The sequence below is a fragment of the Atractosteus spatula genome, chromosome 28 (genome assembly GCF_055471065.1).
Source record: "Atractosteus spatula isolate fAtrSpa1 chromosome 28, fAtrSpa1.hap1, whole genome shotgun sequence".
Classification (NCBI taxonomy): domain Eukaryota; kingdom Metazoa; phylum Chordata; class Actinopteri; order Semionotiformes; family Lepisosteidae; genus Atractosteus; species Atractosteus spatula.
The window spans coordinates 5,858,176-5,878,870 of NC_142733.1; the positions used below are offsets into that span (position 1 = coordinate 5,858,176).

Consider the following 20,695-nt stretch of genomic DNA (forward strand, 5'->3'; position numbering starts at 1 on the left):
GCACTAGGTTAGATGTAAATAGGACCATATATGGTATTAAATGGTAGAATCTTTTTATGGTGCAATTGCAGTCTCATCTGTGGAAGTTCTAAAGCAATAGGTTGAAGAAGTGTTTTGTTACAGTCCTCTTAACAACAGTTCTTACTTTTTAAAAATGATTAAGCATTTCATTAGTCTGGAAAAGTCCTTTTAAGTTTATCCAGAAATCTAAAAAAATAGTATCTTGCCAAGACCTGACCCTAACCCCCCCCCCCCCACTCCCCACTGAAAGCAGCAGTGCATTAAAATGCTTTCACCTGAGAGGCAATGTATTAACTATAAGACGTTCTCATGTTTTCGGCGGTACTGCACGAACTTTTTCTTACTTCATTTGAATAATTCCACACATGCCCAGTCACCTGTGTGTTTAAAGGTTTTAAAAATTAGTTCAATGTCGTCTGTATCTGTCACAGGTAGATTAATACTTAACGGGAGGGGAAAAGGTGATTGTGCCGCACGTTTACTTTCCTTATCAGTCTCTGCTTGATGAAATGATGCCTGCACCCATCTGAGCATGACCGTCCGAGCCCCGGAGGTGGGAAACATGACGTCACCGAAGCGGAAGTAGGTCCCAGCCTACTAAATGAAACACGATGTGATTTCTTTTTGAAAACTATTATAAAGCCGCTTAGCAACGCACTTCTATTAGGAGACTGCAAACCACTTTCAAAAATTACAATTGATCCCATATCTGTTTCTATTTACTATCCGTGTTTGGCACACCATGATAATTATAACTAGAAATTAAATTGAACTACATGTGCACCAGACTTCTACCCTTATCTCCTCTAATACCCTTTACTTTTTTCCGCCGCTCTTACCTGGATGGCAGGTGCCCAATGCGATGGGGGGGGCGGGGTTACCATTACTAAGATGGCGGACACAAACTTCATTACCATGGAATGATCTGATGATTTCGACCAATGAGCGTGAGAACTACAACTTGACGAACACGTCTCTTCGCAAATCGAGGGCGGAGCGTGCTCCCCTTGCCCGCCGCCTCAGCCAATCGGGCTCTCGCGTCGTGCGGGAGGAGGCGGGATTAAACGTTGTTCAGGAAGATGGGGCTAAGTGAGGTGGAGGGTTAGGGATTCATTTAAATTATTTTACGTTTTGTGGGGGGACTCTTAAAATATATATGATCCTTTTCTGCGCCCAAGAATGGATGCGAGTTAACCATGACGGGGGAGAAAAAGAAGAAAAAGCGACTGAACCGCAGTATTCTGCTGGCTAAGAAAATTATTATAAAAGATGGAGGCAGTGTGAGTTAAATATTTATTTCGTTATGGGTTTAGCTATAAAACTGCAATTCTGGTCTGTGCTATCTGTTCAAAAGTACACCCTCTGTAACGTCGCGCAGGGCTTACAATTTTTTTTCAACCCTGCAGCACTGTTGTGAAGGATCCAAGTCTACATAGAAACGTTTCCTTGCCAATAGACAGCCATTGGTAACGTACTCTTGGCTTCGTAAAATGGATAAAGTGGGTGATGTGGGTCTTTGACGTTTTCAAGTTTGATGGCAAGAGTTTAAAACATCGGTTTGCAAGGACTGGTGGCCCACATTAAATTGTTGACATGGTACATTTGGGCAATTTGCACGCTGTCATTTGCTCACGACGTGTCTGCCCTGCTCCAGTATTTCGTTTATAAAAGGGTTGTTTTGCTCCTGTTAACATCTGTAGCTCGTTAAAACATAAACCACACGAATTTACTTTCCAGGCTTCGGACGCTCGCTGACATAGGATCCCGAAACGAGAGTTTTGCACGCTGCGTGTTTTCCTTCACTACCTGTTTCTCTTTTCAAATGTCATTTAAGAAAAAAAAAAAAAGAAATCTGAAAATAAAGGACTTTTACCCCGCTCTTGTTCCATATCAGCAGGGCCCGCCGGCTTATGCACGGAGCTACGCTTGGTGAGGATACGTCACGGGCTGACTTGATCATTTATGTTTGCATTTTTGCACAACTGTAATTAATAATGATTTTATATGCCAGGAAGACGGCCCGTCTCCCTGGCTTGTATGTGTGTAGGAGGGCGGGGGGGCTTGTTTACTTTCAGTAAAGTCCATAGGCGTGTTCTCCAGCGGATTGGGCAGTGTTGTCTCCTGAATTCTTCATTTCGTTTCACCAACCAGTTTCAGTTTAAACCCGAGGATGGTCACTCATCATTTAGGTGTTTTTTTTTTTTTCCTGCAACGACTCAAACAGATCTATAAAGTTGCTTGATACAGTGACATCGCGTTGGTGAAAAATAAACCGTCACTATACGATTTAATTAAGATGGTTGCTTTTAAAATAGCATTTCTATGTTTTGATGCTTCGCGTCAGATACGAAGTAGTACTTTTTTACCGTCTTATCTTAAAGCATTAAGGGTAACTTTGTGGGTCAACTGTTAATTCCCTGTTTTCACTAGACTTGTCTTGCAAAACGAATATCTTGCTCCAAAGAAGAGAACAGGTCAAATGAAATCGCTGAAAAACCAATTCAAAATATTTTTGAGATTCAAGTTTCATCGTAAGTTTGTGCAAGGTTAGAAAAAGAAGGAGAAATACATTTATAATCATTTTCCATACGGAAGAACTGGGGGAATCCAAAGGTCTCTCTTTTTTTAAACCCGAAGCAGAAATGCGTGCTATATAACGCTAATTCAAGAGAATAACACACATTTACAGGAAACGTGAGCTGGTATCAAACAGATAGAACAGACCGAGTCCTAATAAGGATAGCATCCCATTGATCTTCCTCTTTTTACTATTCAGGAAATTCTTTGTTGATCATGTTTTATGTCTTTTATTGAATATGCTTCATCCTTTACACCGATTTGGGCATCTGAACCTGAGGAGAAAGACCAAGCTGGAGAGTGTTGTCGGATTGTGTCAGGAAGTCACTGGTGCAGGCTGATATTTTGGCCTTATCCCACATCTACTGTACCAATCATGGGTTTTGCATAAAGTGTATTCCATGTAGAGGATCCTTCAATCCCTTTGTTTAGTGAATTTCCAATCACTCCCCTCAGAACGCGGATCCAGATTTCCCAATCTAAAAACAAACAGCCTTAAGTTCTCGTTTATCCCTGAGGCCATCACCCTGCTCAAGCAGATGATTCCCTGTATGTGTATTGTTTATTTGTTGTGTGTTTTTCTTTATACTGTCTGCTGCTGTGAAAACAAATTCCCTCCCTGGAGATGATAAAGACTCTTCTCTGCCGGTCTGCCTTCTTACATAAAAGATTCCTTAATTGGCAGCGTTGCAGAAGAAATGCAGTTCTCCGAGCCAACCTGTTTGTGGAAGTACTCTACTGATTTGTGAAACAGGAAGTGCTCATGGGAAGCACTGTGCAGAATACGTGGAAGTAAGAGATTGTTCCTGTATTGAAACGCAGAGCTGCACCAAGGCGAAGCACAGAGCTGGAAAGCCAGTTGTTTTTGACCCAGCTCTCGTATAGATAGATGTTCTAGGAGGGGACAGTCTAATTCGGTACGTTTTATAACTTTCTTTTAAAATACCCTCACTTTAAGAACTCCCCCCAAAATGGTGAAGCGGTTTTAGTGCTTTGTAATTTTATTTACAGTAGCATCTTTCGGGGAGGGGGGGATCCCTGGTTATTCATGCAGGTTATTCCTGCTTTTTTCTGCTAAACAACAAAAGCAATAAATGAACACCAGTGAGTGAGGACCCTCTCTGAGTAACGTTGCCTGACTTCACAGTAACATCTTGCAATGTGCTTCTTAAGCTCTCGTAGATGCCCTTCACTTTGTTTTACCTGAAAGCTTCCCTGTACTTTAATCGGTTAAACCCTAGTGTGCTTCTGTCAGTTGAATCATTCTTACTTGTCTGCAATGTGTTAAGATAGTCTCCTGTTTGTTTATTGAGTTAAGAAAGATAAGGGTTAGATCTGTCGTATCCTGTCATAATCTTAATTAGTGCTTTCACTGGTTGCTTCCCACTGAAAATATTCCAGCAGACTAGTCAAATAAGTAAAATAAAAACACTGGATAGACTCTCACTGAAGAGCCTTCATTTGCTTTTGTAGACTAAGGTTAATAACTGGAATGTTTGCTCATCACAAGCCTATGTATTGACTTTGGGGATGCCAGAGTCCTTTTTTGAATGCAGTCCTCTGACCTGATCTTTGGCAATAAATGGATGGAGAATGGCAGACCAACTGGCATGTAAATGGAAGGACTTAAAAACCAATTACCAGCAGGACGTCTCTGTGCATGGCTTGCAGGGAAGTGGTTATCTAGCTTTGCTCTTTGGAATCAATTTAATTGAGCTGATGTGCACTTATTCAGTCGCCTCCCCATTATCAGCAGTTTAAAGTTTTGCCACTCTGGCACAGCACACGGATGTATCATCTTGGCCTAATTGTTGAATGCACATTGCCATTCATTTCTATTACCTCTGAAGCAAGCCAAGGTTGTCTTTTCACAAAAGTGCATTTTCCGGCCTTTTAAGCCCTTTTATTGTGGCACATGGTAGTTTTACTTTTTTCTTTGAATCAGTATGGTCAGCTATTTATCTCCCCTTTTGTTTCCATATTTCAAATTCCGTTTTCATCACCAGCCAGACTTACTGTGTCTAAGAAATATTTCCTACACTTTTTTTTTAAACTGAAGTGTTAAAAGAGTTGTTTGCATTCCATGATGCCTCCAATCAAGTAATCGCTGTTTTGAGACAAGATCCTGGAAGAATAATTGAGGCGTTTTAAATTGTTCAGCTGATCGGTAGTAATTCTCTGAGCAAAAGCAGGTGTTGGTGATAGATTTGCGAAAAAAAGCCATTTTCGCCCAGCAGTTAAGCGCACAGTTCCTGTAACTAACCTGTAATCACGCCACTGTACAAATAAACCGTTCAAATCACACACTGTTCTCGGACAGAGCAGAGTGTATAGTTGCTTAGCTTGTGTGGCCTTTTACAAAACAGCCCTTCTATTGTCATGAAAGAGTCCAGAGAAGAAGCTTGTCCTATTTCCAGCCGCTGTGTAGTGTGAAGAATCAATATCATTGGCATCCTTTGTAATTCCGCATTTGGTGGTGGATATTTTTTCCACCCTGCTCCAGTGGGATGTTGCTTTTCAAATGGAGCACAGAAGCTGCAGATTCAGTCTTAGGGTGGATAACCCGCAGACAATGTGTCACATTTGTCCCGAAACATCCTGGCTGGAATGCTTTTGATTTGATTTTGATTAGCTGGCACTGTAGCTGCAGTTGCGGACAGTGGCTTGATTTACTCAGTGGACCCACATAGCTGGTTGTCCATGCTTAGCAAAGGTGTTATTGTGAAACATTTCTGCGTCAGTTTTCGTCATTATTCCCAGAAATGATCCATGTGCATGGCAAGCCCCACAGATGATTAACAGTGATTCAGAATGTTGTTTTTTTTCTTGCCAGTGCAGTTTGTACCAAACACTAAAATGCCTTGTGAAAGATCCTTCATTAATCGATCTAAAAAATGTCCAACTAACCAAACACAAGACAAGTAAGCAGTTTGACTGGGAAAAGGAGGGCAACTGGTGTGTTAAAGGAAAAATAAGTAAAATGGAAATCACTCTTAATGTTGAATATTGAAAAATATTAAGTAGTAATTTGTTTCAAGAGCTGTCGCTCAACAAACCTTCATATCTGTACCATGGCTGTGTTGTAAATGCATGCCAGAGCAACATCCTAGTGGATGTACCAGTACACAACTATTGTCGCATTGTGTTTTGTCTTGCCCTTACCTTTGTAAAGTAATGCTGTTTCTTTTCTTTTTTTTACAGCCCCAAGGGATAGGGGAGCCCAGCGTCTACCATGCAGTGGTGGTCATTTTCCTTGAGTTTTTCGCCTGGGGTTTGCTTACTACCCCAATGCTCACTGTAAGTGATCCTATCTCTCATGCTGATTTTGTGTGTTACTCCTCCATCCAACGCCCACCCTGCTTCAACAAGAACATGGCTTGACAGAAATGATGCCCTAACATACTTGATTGGTATATGAACAGAAATAGGAAGATGACACGTCCGGTAATTGCACTCATAGGGTTTGTGGGTGAGTTTGTTGTACGGATTTGGCCATCTCAGTGTTGCACTGGTCCTCTTAACCTTAGAGTGCAGTGACACACTTGTTAAAACATAGCTGTGTGTTACCAAAGCGTTAAGCATAAAAGCCTCCGTTTTTAATCTGCCTACTGTCTTTTCTTATTAAAGCCAGTGCAGGAGAGCACTCCTACCTGTTGCTTTCGTTTTCCAGTAGAGTGCAGCTCTAGATGATGTGAATCAGGCTTGATGTTGTTGCTGAGCAAATTCTCAGCTTCAATCAGCACAGATTGCTTGGAGATTCTAATTAAACACAACTTCGTGCGCTTGGTTTCTCTAAACACTTTAGATCTAAGAAGAATCCAGTAGTCTTTTGAATTGCAAAAGAGGCCATTATGTTACGCTTCTCTATATCTTTCCTTGAGGGTGCGCTACAGGCTGCCATAGGTCATATTATACAGGAAGTGCAGTGAAGAATAAAGCAATACATTTTGTTGTTGCATTATTTATTGATAATTAATGCTTCTGCATGGTCTGAATGTTAATGCAGTTACCATTGCAAGGCTGTCTAGATGCTGAATGTGCCTTGGCTGTTGCTCATTATTTCCTGTGATGAGGGAGAAATGATTGCATGCAGTTCTGTCAAAACAATCTTGAGTTATGATCGGCTGCTTGTGTTACTCCCTACTTCATTAGCGGGCAACGCATAAAAGCTTTGATGACTGTACAATTAAAAAAAGAATAAAGGCAACCTTGCTGGCAATTTGTCAGCGCACAGATTTACAAAACGTTCTCTTGTCCTGAATATCAAGCAGTTGGGCATATACCCTCTCCGACTGGGGCGGGCATTGTTGGCTCTTCCAATACTTGAATTACAGAATCGATTTTTAATTGCTTAATTGAAAATCACTTATGTAATTGAGGATCTGAGGGAACAATGGTTTGGATTCAGTTAGAGGTGTTGCTGAAAACGTTTACTGTATATATTTTGGTATTCAAAATGGTGAGCCCTGAATCCTTATGGTTAGTGATTCAAATCACTTATCAACCATAGCATTAAGCACCTGCTGCTTTCATTCTGTTAATTTAACATGAAAAAAATAATTTGATGGATTTGTTGCTTGTTGTTTTATTTCGGATTTAAATGTACTTTTTTTAAAAAGTCAAAGCAACCAAAATGTTTCCTTTTTTATAAACTATCCAGGTTTAATTGCAGGCCTTGGTACAATTTTTCAGCTGGCTTCTCTTTCATCTGTTGGTGTGTAGGTTTTGTGTTAATGGTTTATGCAGAGTTTAAGCACCCTGTGTTTTTTGATGGGTCTGTTAGTCATCTGTACCTGTAGCCAAAGATCTCCATAACAACATGCTCTGTATTAAGGTTATCTGGTTTTGTACTTGTAGCTTCAGCAGTAACAACAAGAAAGCCAGTATTTGTTAGCTGCATCTAAAATAAATTTAAAATCCTGCAACTGAGGCTCAGAAATATCCACGGCCAAGCAGTGGAGACTGGAGATGACGGCACGTTCATTGATCTAAGTTTTTTTACAAGCCACTGTGAGCCTTGTAGCAGTTCTTTTACTACATAAAATGGGCGTTTTCATCTGAGTGTTATTCATACTGCTATGGGCAATATTTCACCCTTTTAGACAAGCAATTTCAATGTTTTTAAACATCCATAATTGCAGTTTCTTCCCTTCTGAATCAGTCTTAAGGTGAATCTGTTTGTTCACATTTAGCTTTGAGCAGCTTCTTTTGATGCTGAGGCTCTGATTCCCCAACCAGAGGCTGCTGGTGTGCAAGTAAACAGTTGTGCTGTAGGTATCTTAAGGCACTGACAAAAGCCGCAGTGTGTTCCCGTGGCTGGTAGCTGTTCTGGAGTGCTGCAGGCTGTCAGTAGTATCCCAGAGAACTCAGGTGGCTGTCTTCCTCATCTTTCACTCTGGAAGCTTTCGAGCGAGTTGGACCAGAAAGCGTTGAGATCTGTATCGTTTGGTCTCCGAGGAGTCTTCACACCACCGTCACTCTGCAGTCCTTTCTGACCTGATTAGAAAAGGCAGCCTCCTCGAAAGATCACTCTAATTTTTCAGCCTCATTTTGAATTAATCCGTGCTGGCTAAAAATAACCCGGGGCTCCAAGTGCCCATCTCCGAAACAGGTTTAATTTCCTGGCTGCAGTCGTGCGTCTTTTCTGTATTGTTTTTGTGAATTGCTCGATCCCAGGTTAATAGCGCTCCTTGTCAGAGGTTCATTGTGTGTGAACTGTTCCATAACACTTGCGCATTCACTCAGCCCTAAAACAATGATTCTTTCAGAGCAGATCTGTGTTTTGTTCTCCTCAGAGCAGTTGCAAACAACAGGCACATGAATCACTTACCCTTGGGGAAAAAAAACCCAGCTGAAACACAAAGTTTGTATTCCAGAGTCAATGCAATTCTAAAGTAAATTAGACTGTTTACCTAGTTCATGGCAACTAACACTAATAACTCACATTTTTATTTGTCAGTGAGCTGCTACACTGCAGTGGGTTCTGAAAGCTAACTGCTGTTTGCTTGTGTCAATTTGCACAGGTTTTACATCAGACCTTCCCACAGCACACCTTCCTGATGAACGGCCTTATTCATGGTGTCAAGGTGAGATAAGACTATTCCGATAAGGCACACAGAAACTGTTTGCATGATCAGCAGTGCAAGTGCATTTGCGAATAAAATCATCAGGCATGCCTTTTAGTGACATTGCCAGTGGTAGGCTCTGTCAGGTATTTGTCAATAGGTTTGTATTTGGCTTTGACAACCATGTTTTGTTAGGTCTGTGAAAGAAGTCAAAACCCTTTGATTTATTTATAAATCCAATAATGACCTCATGATTTTGAAATTCCCCACACATTTTTACCTTTTGAACAGCAGTTAAAGGGTTTTATATTTTATATCATTCAAGTGAAGCATTAGTTTGAGGTGTGTTTTTCTGTGAAACGTCTAATACCTGTGCAAATGCTAAAGTGTGGCACGCATCGGTCACAAGGGAATAGTCTACAACCTTGCTTTTTCCTGTTACATTTGTACATTAATGTGTAAAGTGTCTTAAATTAATAAGCCGCTGGGGCAGTTGGTTAAAGAATAAGATAGCGTTTGGTGTGGGTTTGCAAAGTTAATTGTTTGGGCTGCACAGTGGAAGGGAAGAACTTTTTCCAGTTTGGACGTTTGAATGTCAACCTGGTGAGTTGCGATTCCAGTTCTGACACCATTATTGACAGAATTCGCTCCTTTTAAATCCCTGCAGCAGCCAGGATTATCTGGGGGTGGCTGGTGGGAGGGGACACACCTTGCTAGGCCCCGTTGACCCCCCCTCCTCCCCCCGTTGCCTGTGCTGTCTTCTAGGGCCTCCTGTCCTTCTTGAGCGCCCCTCTGATAGGCGCCCTGTCGGACGTCTGGGGCCGGAAGTCTTTCCTGCTGCTGACGGTCTTCTTCACCTGCGCCCCCATCCCCCTGATGAGGATCAGCCCCTGGTGAGGCTCGTGCTTCCCCCCCGGCTGCTGCGTTTCGGAAGCCTGCGGATCTGTTAGCTTGCGTCGTTTAGGAAATAAGACTAATGAGCTTTAGATGATTCAATGTCGGAGACGAATGCAAACCAGCATGCAGTTACGTTAAATCTGGTAATAGTATTACAACAAAACAAACTGCTGGTTTCTTAGTTTCACCTCAGTTAACATTTTGTTACTAGTCTTTTCAGGTCTGACTTTCCAATAAGCTTCTTGTCAAGCACTAACCATTGTGCAAACGTCATTTGCATGCACAGTTTAGATACTGGTTGATCACATCACACATTCAAAGAGGTTAAATTGTCACGGTTTGTTTTTATTTTCGTCTGTCTTCAATAAGAAGCACTACTGTATGTCTCAGTTTTAACTTGCCCCAGGAGATACCTTTTACACTCTAACTCATGCCTGGGAGTTGAGATGGCTGTACGCGTTCATTACCGTGTTGCCTTTGCTCGGATACACATGCCTCCCGTAAGCTCCTCCCTGTCTTCCCCGCTGCAGGTGGTATTTTGCAGTCATTTCCATGTCTGGCGTTTTTGCCGTCACGTTCTCCGTGATTTTCGCCTACGTCGCAGACATCACTCAGGAGCACGAGAGAAGCACCGCTTACGGCCTGGTGAGCAATGCTGGGGGATTTCTCGGATTACAGCTGCACTGCTGCAAAAACCAGCCACGGCCCACAGCACAATCTGTACATCACCGCCCTGTGGAATGACGCAATCTGGACAAGGCGACCCATGCAAACTGAGTTCTGATAAAAGGAGACTTGAATTTAATCTTTTTATGCATCTCTACATAGATATAGATGCTTATAGGAAGAAGCGTGGTTGAGTCTAATAAATTGAATATATGATATTTCAAGTAACCATCTACAGCAAGAAGTGCCGTATTTTGTGGTTTAGAAAACAGTTAATGCATGCCACTGACCTCACTCAGCTCTGATCCAATTCTGTTCTCTAAAGGAGGAGTCAGACAGGGGGAGAATCAGAGGCCTGAGTCAGGGAGGCTAGTGTGGTTATTATTAGGAACCAGGCATGAAGTGCGCTGTGCGTAACGTCTGAGATGTGTTTTCTAAGAGATCCTGGGTGAGGCGATGAGGGCTGAGGTGTCCCGCGGGCGCTGAGTGACTCTGGTTTTGCTTTTGCGGGCTGCGGTCAGGTGTCCGCCACCTTCGCCGCCAGCCTGGTGACGAGCCCGGCGATCGGGGCCTACCTGTCGCAGGCCTACGGGGACACGCTGGTGGTCATCCTGGCCACGGCCATCGCCCTGCTGGACATCTGCTTCATCCTGGTGGCGGTGCCGGAGTCGCTGCCGGAGAAGATGCGCCCCGCCTCCTGGGGTGCCCCCATCTCCTGGGAGCAGGCAGACCCCTTTGCTGTGAGTGTCAATGGTCCTGATTTTCTTCGGTCCTTGAGCTTGTAGTAACATCTGAGCTTTGCAACCTGTGATTGTAAATCACTGCCAACGTCCTGCAGTCCAGAGTGCTGTCAATTAATTTTCCTGCATTTTAATAGACTGAGACACTTTAGGCTCTCAAACAGACTGAAGAGAAAAGTGTAAAATCTCATCAGTTTCTGCTGATTTCACTATTTGGCTTGTATAATCTTTTAGGATCCAAAGCAGAGAGAGTGTGCAGTTCAGGTGGCAATTGTGCAGACCGTATATCATTTTCAGCAAATGCTTAAGGTTTAGCACCGTGGAAATGTTTGGAACGGTAATTTTACTGTATGTAAGAGGCACTACAGTGAGAGTGAAACAAATCTTGTTTATAGCTATATTGAACAAGTGCTTCACATTAATAATTGATGTTAGGCCTTGTTTACTCTCCCCTCAATACTTTTTATCATGCTAACAAAATTTGAAGCCCCTCCTTTCTTTTTAAGTCAGTTAGATCAGCAGTGTAATATTGCCTGTTTGCACTGTAAAGCAAATTGTTTTCCAAAAACAGTTTAGTATATTGTACACCTTTACCATCTGTTCCAATGACTTTGCATTTGCAGTTGAAAATGACATTAAGAACTGCCAGTAAGACCCAAGAAAATGAAAGAACCCTGGTTTTCTGTAGAAAACCTACCTAGTTTAGTTGTAAGCAGTCAAAAACATAAAGATGTTACAAATGAGAGAAGGTTCGCCTGGCCCTTTATTTGTAGTTAGTAGCTAACAGATCCAAGAATCTCATTTTTTCCCTACCCCCTTTTTTTTCTCTCAGTCTCTTCGCAAGGTTGGTCAGGACTCGACAGTCCTTCTCATCTGCATCACTGTTTTTCTCTCCTACCTCCCAGAGGCAGGGCAATATTCCAGCTTCTTCCTATACCTGAGACAGGTAAAGTTCATGTTTCGCAGGCTGCATTTTACCTGTGCATCTTCCTTCCTAGTGGATGTTTGCAGAGGTCAAAGCATTTTGTTTGGCCTAGTCTAGTAAAACTAGAGTTTAGATACTAATGCTCAGATTATGAGCCTTTACAGGCATTCCTCTGGGCCACAAGTGAGATATTCCAGGGCTCTATGGCAGGAATTAAAAAAAAATTGAGTGCAAAGCTTTTTTTAGAGGTGTGTTTAAGGACTCATCATCAACTGGATTGTGTAATTAAAGCCAGAATCATTCTTCACTATAATCCTGTGGATGTCTAGGTTGTAATCAACAGCACAGGGTATATCAAAGTCTTTTTCTTTGTAATAAGTCAATTCTTAGGTATGTGAGGTTCTGGCATGTCTTTCTGAATAGCTAGTCCGGCGCTGTCAGCCCTTCCAGATGACAAAGCAGTGATCACAGTAGGCCAGCTGTAATTGAGGTTTTCATTGTGGCTTCACAGTGTTGCCCTTGAGGCAGGATTAGATATTGGGCATCGGTTTTGTTAACTGTAGTGAACAGACTGCACAAGAAAACCAGGTGTCGCCCGGGGCATGTTAATAACCACTTTGCAATAATGGCTATCTGCAGATTTTAATTTCATTCCGGTGCATTCAAAAAGCTTCGCATATTCCACTATAGCCCTGCCAAGGAGTGGAAGACTTGCATCTTCATGTTACGTTAATAGCACTCTCCTCCAGATCGTAGTGACAACTTTTAGTGAAGCCTACACTTCTTTCAGTTATACAAAGCTGCCACGCTACCGAGCTGGCATTGTCTCCGTCTCGTCTAGCTAAAATCTCATTAACAGAACAAAAACCTCTCGAATGGCAGCAGACATGCATGGCGTAGGAGACCGTAAATTTGTTCCAGATATATTTTAATGTTAAACTGAAAGTGCTGTCTTTCTCATTCCAATCTTTCACATTGTCCTGTTCAAGTAATAGGCCAAGAAATGCTAAATTGTTTGCAAATATCTTTTTTTCTGGTAGCTATATATGATTATTTTTTTAATTTTTAAAAGGACTGTTTTGAGTTTGGTTCTGTGCTGACATGGATTTGTAGTGCAGGGCTTCTTCAGAAAAACGTTGGTTGATCTGTGAACTTTCACTTCCAGGTCATCGGGTTCACGTCTGAGACTGTGGCGGCGTTCATAGCTGTGGTTGGGATTCTCTCCATTTTAGCCCAGGTATTTGACCCTCAGATGTGACTGTTTCATGGGTCTCAAAGTCCATCCTGGTTTTCAAGAGCTTAGATTGGAAATACAGTTTCATTGGAGCTGATGAGGAGTGGAAATATTCTAAAACCTCTGTTTTAAAATGTTTTGTTTTCTAATGTATAGAAGCAGAGCCACGGTATATGGGCACTGGCTATGTCACACTCAAATAGTGTCAATCCCTTCCTAACAAAAAGCTGAAAAAAATGTTTTTTCTAATGCAGATTAAAGTGCATTCTCACATAAGCTATGCAGTATTGTCTCATAATTACTCGAAAACGTGACTTTTCCTTTTCTTGCTGGCAACAATGCACTTCCATAGCACTACCACAGCTAAATAAAATTAATTTTATGATTAGTGCATGTCTGGCTTTATAGGCACTACAATATGGAGCCAGTACACTATAGGTTTACCTTAGAAGCTGTGACATGTGTTTACCCACTGCTTTTTTTTCCCCAAGACGGTAGTTTTGGGAATCCTGATGAGATCCATAGGAAACAAGAACACCATCCTGCTCGGACTGGGGTTCCAGATCCTCCAGTTAGCCTGGTATGGGTTTGGATCACAGCCTTGGTAAGTGTCGTATCTCCAGATGTTCAACCTCTGTGTCAAAAAAGTCACTTCAGGATCCTGGTGAAGCTTGCTCCGAGCTCTGACACAGGGTTTCACGAATGTTCTGTTACATTAGGTGTTTTAATCGTCACGTGTGGCAAAAAAAAGTGAAACTGCTTATTGCTATCCCAAAGTCTTCTGAGCCTAATGGGCAAGCTCTCATTGTAGATATTTAACGTGCTCTTACAAAATGCAGAAAGAATGAATTCTGTTTAAAGAGAAGGCTGTGCAAGTAATATTCAGAAATGCAAAGTTAAAAGCAATAGCTCACTAGACTGTAGAGGGGAGACCATCATGCCGTGATGAGCAAGCGTTTGTGTTTCCGTCTCGGCGCAGGATGATGTGGGCAGCTGGGGCAGTAGCGGCCATGTCCAGCATTACTTTCCCTGCCATCAGCGCCATCGTTTCCAGGAACGCTGACCCGGACCAGCAAGGTAAGAGCCAGTCTCGGCCACGCGGCACTGCGTGACCCCCTGGGATCCCAGACGTGGCAAAATTCCAGTATTATCCGTCTTATAAGGATTGCGATCTTGAGATCTCTGACGCTATCGCGTCTTTGCAGCCTCATGTATTTGAACAGACTCGGGATAAGCCCAGGTGCTGTTGCTGGAGGACGTAAAGGATTTGCAAAAGAAAATCGTCCCTGTACTCATTATTACAGAGCACCTGCGAAATGAAAGCAACACATTGATCTCCTAAAGTGCATGTTCAGATGAAAAACCAGACACAAAAGTTTTAGGTTTTTCTTAAACTTCGTACTGGAAGAAAAATAAGAAATTTTAAGTTTGGATTTTTAGACATTTAATGCCTTTGACACGGATACTAATTGAATCAGAAAAATCACTTTGAAATGAGTATCCTATAATACTTATTTGAAGCACATTTAAAAGAGGTATGGTTCTCTTGATCTTAACATATTAAAAATAGTTTAGTACAAGCCTATGACTTTCCACAGAGAGAACGAAGGGGTGTCTTGAGACCCAGAGCAACAGCAAAGACAGGCCTTCCTGGGTGTCACAACTGTGGCCAGAGGAGATCAGAGGTCAGGTCAGAGAAGCTGGAAGATGACCACAAATGGGCCTCATTCCCTTACCCAGCTTACAGCTTTAGCAAGAATTCAGATAAACAAGAAATGTCTACAGGCTGCAGAAATCGTGTACTCAGCAGCTGTCTTGCTGCAGTAGCTCCAGCTTATTGTAAAACGTTCAGGTTTCGAGGCAGTTTGCTGGGCAGTAATCTCTTCAGTTGAAGTGAGTGAAAGATGGATAAGATGCCTGTAAAACAGCGACAGTGAATAAAGGAAGGAGTTATCTTCCCTGCAGCAGAGGGGCAAGGCTTCCTGTAGTCAATCTGATATGTGGCCCAGTTCTGAGGATTTCTTGCAGCGGAGCGCATGCCTGCTGAGAGTTTCCTGCTGATGTGGAGTATTCAGCCCGTCTGTCTGTCCTTCTGTCCGTGTGCAGGTGTGGTCCAGGGCATGATCACTGGCATCAGAGGGCTGTGTAACGGGCTGGGTCCCGCGCTCTATGGGTTCGTCTTCTACCTGTTCCATGTCGAACTTAATGAAATGGACGCTGTGGAGAGTCCAGGCAAAGATGCCAAACCCAACATGGCCAATCCCACGGATGAGGTAAGGACCGCTTTCCGACCGCGCGGGAGGGAGCAGGCGTTCAGTCCGAGGGAAGCTTGGTGTTGTCACCACGTTCGGAATCCAGTGACTTAGCTTTCTGAGCTATTGCACGACTATAAAGACGGGGCCTAACGCTAATCTTAAATCGCAAGAGCTAGAATGGGTGGCAAGATCAGCACGATCTGTAGTTCTGAAAGGCAGGAGTGCACAGAGTTCGTTTGAACACGGGTTCGACTGCAGTCCGGTTACAAGTGCGTTGTAGTTTGTCAGCTTTCTCGGCAGCCAGACTGGGGCTTCTCAGAGTGCAGCGCGGAATTAAAGACACAAGATCTGCCAGGGTGGGAGCTTCTCAGCTCCTCATTCACAACCGGCTTTGCCTTCACACACCCAATCGTGTTTCTTTTCCTCCCCCTCCCCCTCCCCGGACCCCTCTCTACCAGAGTGCCATCATCCCGGGCCCGCCCTTCCTCTTCGGAGCGTGCTCCGTCCTGCTGTCCCTGCTGGTGGCCTTGTTCATTCCGGAGCACAGCGGCCTGAACTTGCGAGCCGGCAGCTACAAGAAGCACAGCAACGGCGCCCAGAGCCACTCGCACAGCCCCCAGGCCGGGGGCACAGAGGGCAAGGAGCCGCTCCTGGAGGACAGCAGCGTATAGCCCCGGAGGGACTGCGCTGCCTACCCCCCTGCCCTCGCCCCGAGCTCCCGGAAGCCTGGCTTTCACAGCTCGGAGGAGGCTGCCAGACACCCTTTTTAAAGCTGGAGACGGAAGGCCGCTCTGAGGACTGGTCGGATCCGGGAAGCTGCTGGATGCAGCCCGGCGCTAGGTGGGCACCGGAGGAAGCTGGCAGAGAGTCCATGCCCAAGGGGCGCTCTGCCCTGCGCTGAAGACGCAGTGTGTGGGGGTGAGGTCTGTGGCCGTGCCCCGCGGGACATGAGGGCTGATCGAGGAGCGTCTTTTATTTTGACTGGATCATACTTTTAATGAGCTTGTAGATATTTTTTTGGTTGTCCTTGTTGTTTTTAGAGCTTCATTTCTCCAAACAGCCAAAACGTCCCCCTATCCAAAGAATCCTAGGGAAGTAACTGACCTTGCACAGTCTAACCTCATCCGTAGCTGAGACTGGGTGGAAACCAACTTGAGACGCTACTCTGGTGTTTCGTTTAAGACTGGATTGTCCCCAGATGCCACTGCTTATTTTTTAGATTTTAAGGAGGAAATATGTTAGGCTCAACCACTTCACTTAGATGCATAGGCGCAAATGGAACTTCACCACTGTAATGACGATCAGTCCAAGAAATGACCTCATATTCCTATTGATGAAGAGAGGATCCTAATGCACTTTTTCTTCATGTAGACATCAGTTAATTTCATTAGAGAGTCATTCAAGTATTCCGACCGTATGTGATTTTAAAAACGAGCTATATAGTTAAGGGTTTTTTATGGGGAAAAAAAAACTCATTGCCACTTTAATGCAGATCCTGTACGCTGGACCAGCTATGAATTTTGCAAAGCTCGCCCTTGCCTATATCCCCATGTCCTGCTTTTTTTCCAAATTCTTCCTCTAGGGGGGGTAGTTGTGCTAAAATTGTCATAGGGAAAAAATGCCTTTAAAATACTAATATTACATTACCTGAATGAAGAATATGCATTCTGAAATGGGTTAGTAATTTCTAATATTGCTCCCATAGGAGCACATATACATTTCTAGATCCATGATGTTTTGTCCTTCTACATTTGACACCTCTTACAACTTTGTACAGGTCGACGCTACTTTAAACCAAGTCGACCACGTTTTCGTAGTCTGAGCTGCTGAAAGTCTTCGCTCTTAAATGTGGTACAAGTACGTGAGCACAGGCTTTATTTTAAAAATATATTGTTCGTTAGCATTCTGACTTAAGTAGAGACACTGCGTGTTTGGTATGTATGTACTGATGCATTAGAGCGACATTAAGCGACGCAGATGTTACATTTTTAATGTGATATATAAATGTTGTAATTGGTATATGATTTAAATTATTAACAGTTTAAAAGTATTTAAAGATGACTATTTTTCCCCAGAAAAGGGTGCTCTGTTTTTCAGGAATATGTCTCGTCTTTGATTTAAAAAAAAAAAGATCTAATATACTGTGCACAACAAGTGGAGTGATTTACTATTGTACATCAGAAAAATAGTTTTTTTGTCTTAGAATTCTATAATATTATTCACAAGTGCATTGGAGCAAACAAATCACAAAACGTAAGAGATAATAGTAAATTAAAATAAAGCTATCAGACCTTTTTTTTTTCCATGTTGCATTGTGTGAAGAGTTTTAAGTGTGTGCCATATTTGTTTCACTCATCTGGTTGCGAAAAGCTACCTTTTCTGTGTCGGTTTTGAAGTTTTCATCTTTCTCCTTAGGGCTGCATTGACCTAGAATGTATTGTTCAGTACAGCCGTTTTGGACTTTGAGGACCGTGATCATTGCTAATTATCAGAATCTGTCTGTGAGCTACTTTTTTTTGGGCTATGGTAGTGGTGTGGCTAGTCTGAGGGGCACCGTTTCTCCAGCAGCTTCTCTGTATAGAGCTCAAGTACAGTCTTTACACAGCTGTTAATGTACGACCAACACCAGCTGATTCTGCGCAGTTTACTATTCCCGATTCTATTAACCGAAGCAGTCCTAGCGCCACTTTCCCTGTTTGTTTGAGGTGAGAACCTGGCGGTAATATCTCCTTTCAAGCTCTAGTTCTGCTCTCTGCTCCCCGCAGGATGGATCTCAAGGAATACAAATGGGATTGAATCCCTGGTTGAGTTGTAGTGTGGCTCCTTGTTTACGGAGATAATCTGAGGCAGGATTTTAAAACTACCTTTAAACGGTTACAACTGTTTAAACATTACGCTTTGGCTAAAAATAGTCATTTGTCTTTATGACCTCACAGAAAAGCAATGAAAATGAATACTCATGGTTATTATGTTTGCAGATACTCATGAAATAGTGACAAGTTTCTGTTTAGATATCATCTACAAGACTTCATTCGCAAAGCTGCTCTCCTAAACAAACAGGAGACTGACCAGCTGTTTATCCAGTCTGCTCTGTCAGGAATAACAAAGCTGCTTATTATGACTGCTTTACTGCATGGCTGTTAAGCACAAATACTCATCTCCACAAAAGTGTAAGGTTTAATATATGCGATTTGCTTTCAGTCTTAGGGTGATTTTTAAGATCCCAGCCTATCTCGGTAGCCCAGTGACCATGGAGTGAGGAACACTGCCATATTTCAGGACTTATTTCACTGCTGTTCGCCATCCAGTCTGTTGTGGGCATGTGAGCAGCTGGCTCTTCCTGTATCTTGATGGGTGGATGAACTGACTGCACAATCCTTTCACCCTTTCAATTGGAATATAGGTGGCATATTGTGGATCCCTCATGAAATTAATTCACACACGGTGTTGGGTATTTTATTTAAAAAAGTCCTCTGGAGTTTCATCTAAAGTGCTGCACTTCTGATAACCAGTAGGATAAGGTTATACTGTTGGGATCATGAAGTCGTTCCTATTCAAAGTCCCTTAAAAGCTTTGGTTTTGATTTTTGCTATCATTTTGGATTATTAATTTGACCAAATTTTGGATATAGGGCAAGCAACCCCTTTCTCTCCTAGTTTTCGTGCCCCTAACCTTAATTGTAATCTTAGTTGAACTACTAAAACGCAGAGACATTTTTGTTTCTAAGCTCTGCTTAAAGTGGGATACGGCTTAGAATTGTTATAGTTAACTGAAAGATATCAAGGGCCCTTTCAAGTCATTTAGAGACTTCAATTCCCCTAGGAAGCAGTGGAGATTTAGGGACCTAAGGGCTTTGAGTACATGGCCCTAGGTGATGGAGCACTGAAAATAATTTCAGAGTATTTGATTGACAGCTCTCATCTGGCCCGATGAGTAACAGCGGACACCCAGAGCAGTGGGTCATGTCTATAATCAGTCTCCACTTGGCAGAGCACAACTGTCCAGTGCAGGATGAGCTCAGCTAAGGCTCCTGTATGGACCCGCGGAGCCTGCAGGGGGCGTAACTGCTCAGATAAGCAGTTTCCTCATTTCAAAGTGGCCGAGTGAGTTACAGTATAAACTGATTATTGAAGTTTCCAAATTTTAAAGAAGGGAAAACTTTAAGCAGGTTATTAGTGTAACCGGGTCTTCAGTTAAGCTCTATTGCAATGATAACTAGAAGATAAAGATCAGGAGGGAGTCAGGGGGCACAAGACTAAAGGAGGTTTTGTTTTCGGGCTGATAGGCGGGGATAGAGAGTGTATCATAAGAGAGAAGACACTGAGGTGTGCACACTTAAGATGAACAGACCATGGGGCCAGGTGTGCCACCACCTGGACCGACTCCTCACACTGACCACCCCTGGTGGAATCCACTCCATGGCCCGAGAAAAGACAGAGCCTCTTAATGTGCCTAAAACATATGCGAATACATGTGTACAAATTGTAGATATGAAAAACTAATGTCAAAATTATTTATTAAAGGTGTATTGTACATGATCGATGATTGTTTTTTTTTTCCCCAAAATACATTAGTAGAATAATCCATTTATACAGTCTAAGATTCTTTTAAGTTTTTATTCACGAGCAACAACAGGAATGGATAACATTCATCTTGTTAAGCTGTAATACAACATCACACGGTCTATGGTTGAATATTTTTGGAAATGCTTTTGCTTCTTAGGTATTTAATTGAATTCGCTGGCCCTCATTACTGTCGTCACCAAGTGTGCAGCAGGTGAGGGATTAAAGACACCTCTACAACCTGCGTGGTCCAGAGATGTCCTGATTGTCTTGAGCAGTAAAGGCCCCTGACTTCAGTGTTCTGAGCCTAGCTCTTCGCTCTTCCCCCCCCCCCCAGATCCTCCCTTCCCACACAACAATCTTGTATGACTTACCAGGCACCTGCAGGCGTTCTGTGAAGTCCAGCTCCTCTCTTCTCGATGGCACTGCAGAGCTCCAGGTATGTCCAGTACCAGATGGGGCATGTCGGAAACATTCCCACAAATCTTCAGGAGATTGTTACGGGAGCTGTATCTAAATCTCGTTTCCAAACATCTCGTGACAGTAAGTTGGGTAGACATAAAAGAGAAAGCAATCGGCAATTCCAGATTCTAAATTAGCCCCCCCCCACCTTGTCAACCTCCAAGTCTGATCTATTGGTAATTTACACGCAAACATTAAGAGGTTATATCCTTTTATCCCCACCTTTACTGTAAAACCTCAGGTCAGCATCTCGTATTGAAGAAAAAGTCCGATCTCTTGTCTATTTACAGT

General features: G+C 42.9%; 1 protein-coding gene across 1 annotated transcript; it reads left to right on the top strand.

Annotated features, from left to right (window-relative positions):
- The first annotated feature begins 1,063 nt into the window (after positions 1–1,063).
- On the top strand, positions 1,064–19,918 carry LOC148813842 (solute carrier family 71 member 1-like). The gene is made up of 12 exons (XM_088907374.1): positions 1,064–1,301; positions 5,800–5,895; positions 8,622–8,684; positions 9,429–9,556; positions 10,091–10,205; positions 10,748–10,966; positions 11,799–11,912; positions 13,057–13,128; positions 13,617–13,729; positions 14,105–14,202; positions 15,232–15,398; positions 15,839–19,918. The coding sequence occupies exons 1-12, from the start codon at positions 1,218–1,220 to the stop codon at positions 16,049–16,051; spliced, it is 1,482 nt and encodes a 493-aa protein (XP_088763500.1). The 5' UTR covers positions 1,064–1,217; the 3' UTR covers positions 16,052–19,918.
- The last annotated feature ends 777 nt before the right edge of the window (positions 19,919–20,695 follow it).

What these genes read in the sequence shown, in the direction of transcription:
- LOC148813842 (XM_088907374.1), top strand. Translation starts at nt 1,218, where the DNA reads ATGACGGGGGAGAAAAAGAAGAAAAAGCGACTGAACCGCAGTATTCTG. An exon ending in TCTTCCTATACCTGAGACAG is followed by an intron (nt 11,913 to 13,056) that starts GTAAAGTTCATG and finishes TTTCACTTCCAG; the next exon opens with GTCATCGGGTTCACGTCTGA. An exon ending in CGCTGACCCGGACCAGCAAG is followed by an intron (nt 14,203 to 15,231) that starts GTAAGAGCCAGT and finishes GTCCGTGTGCAG; the next exon opens with GTGTGGTCCAGGGCATGATC.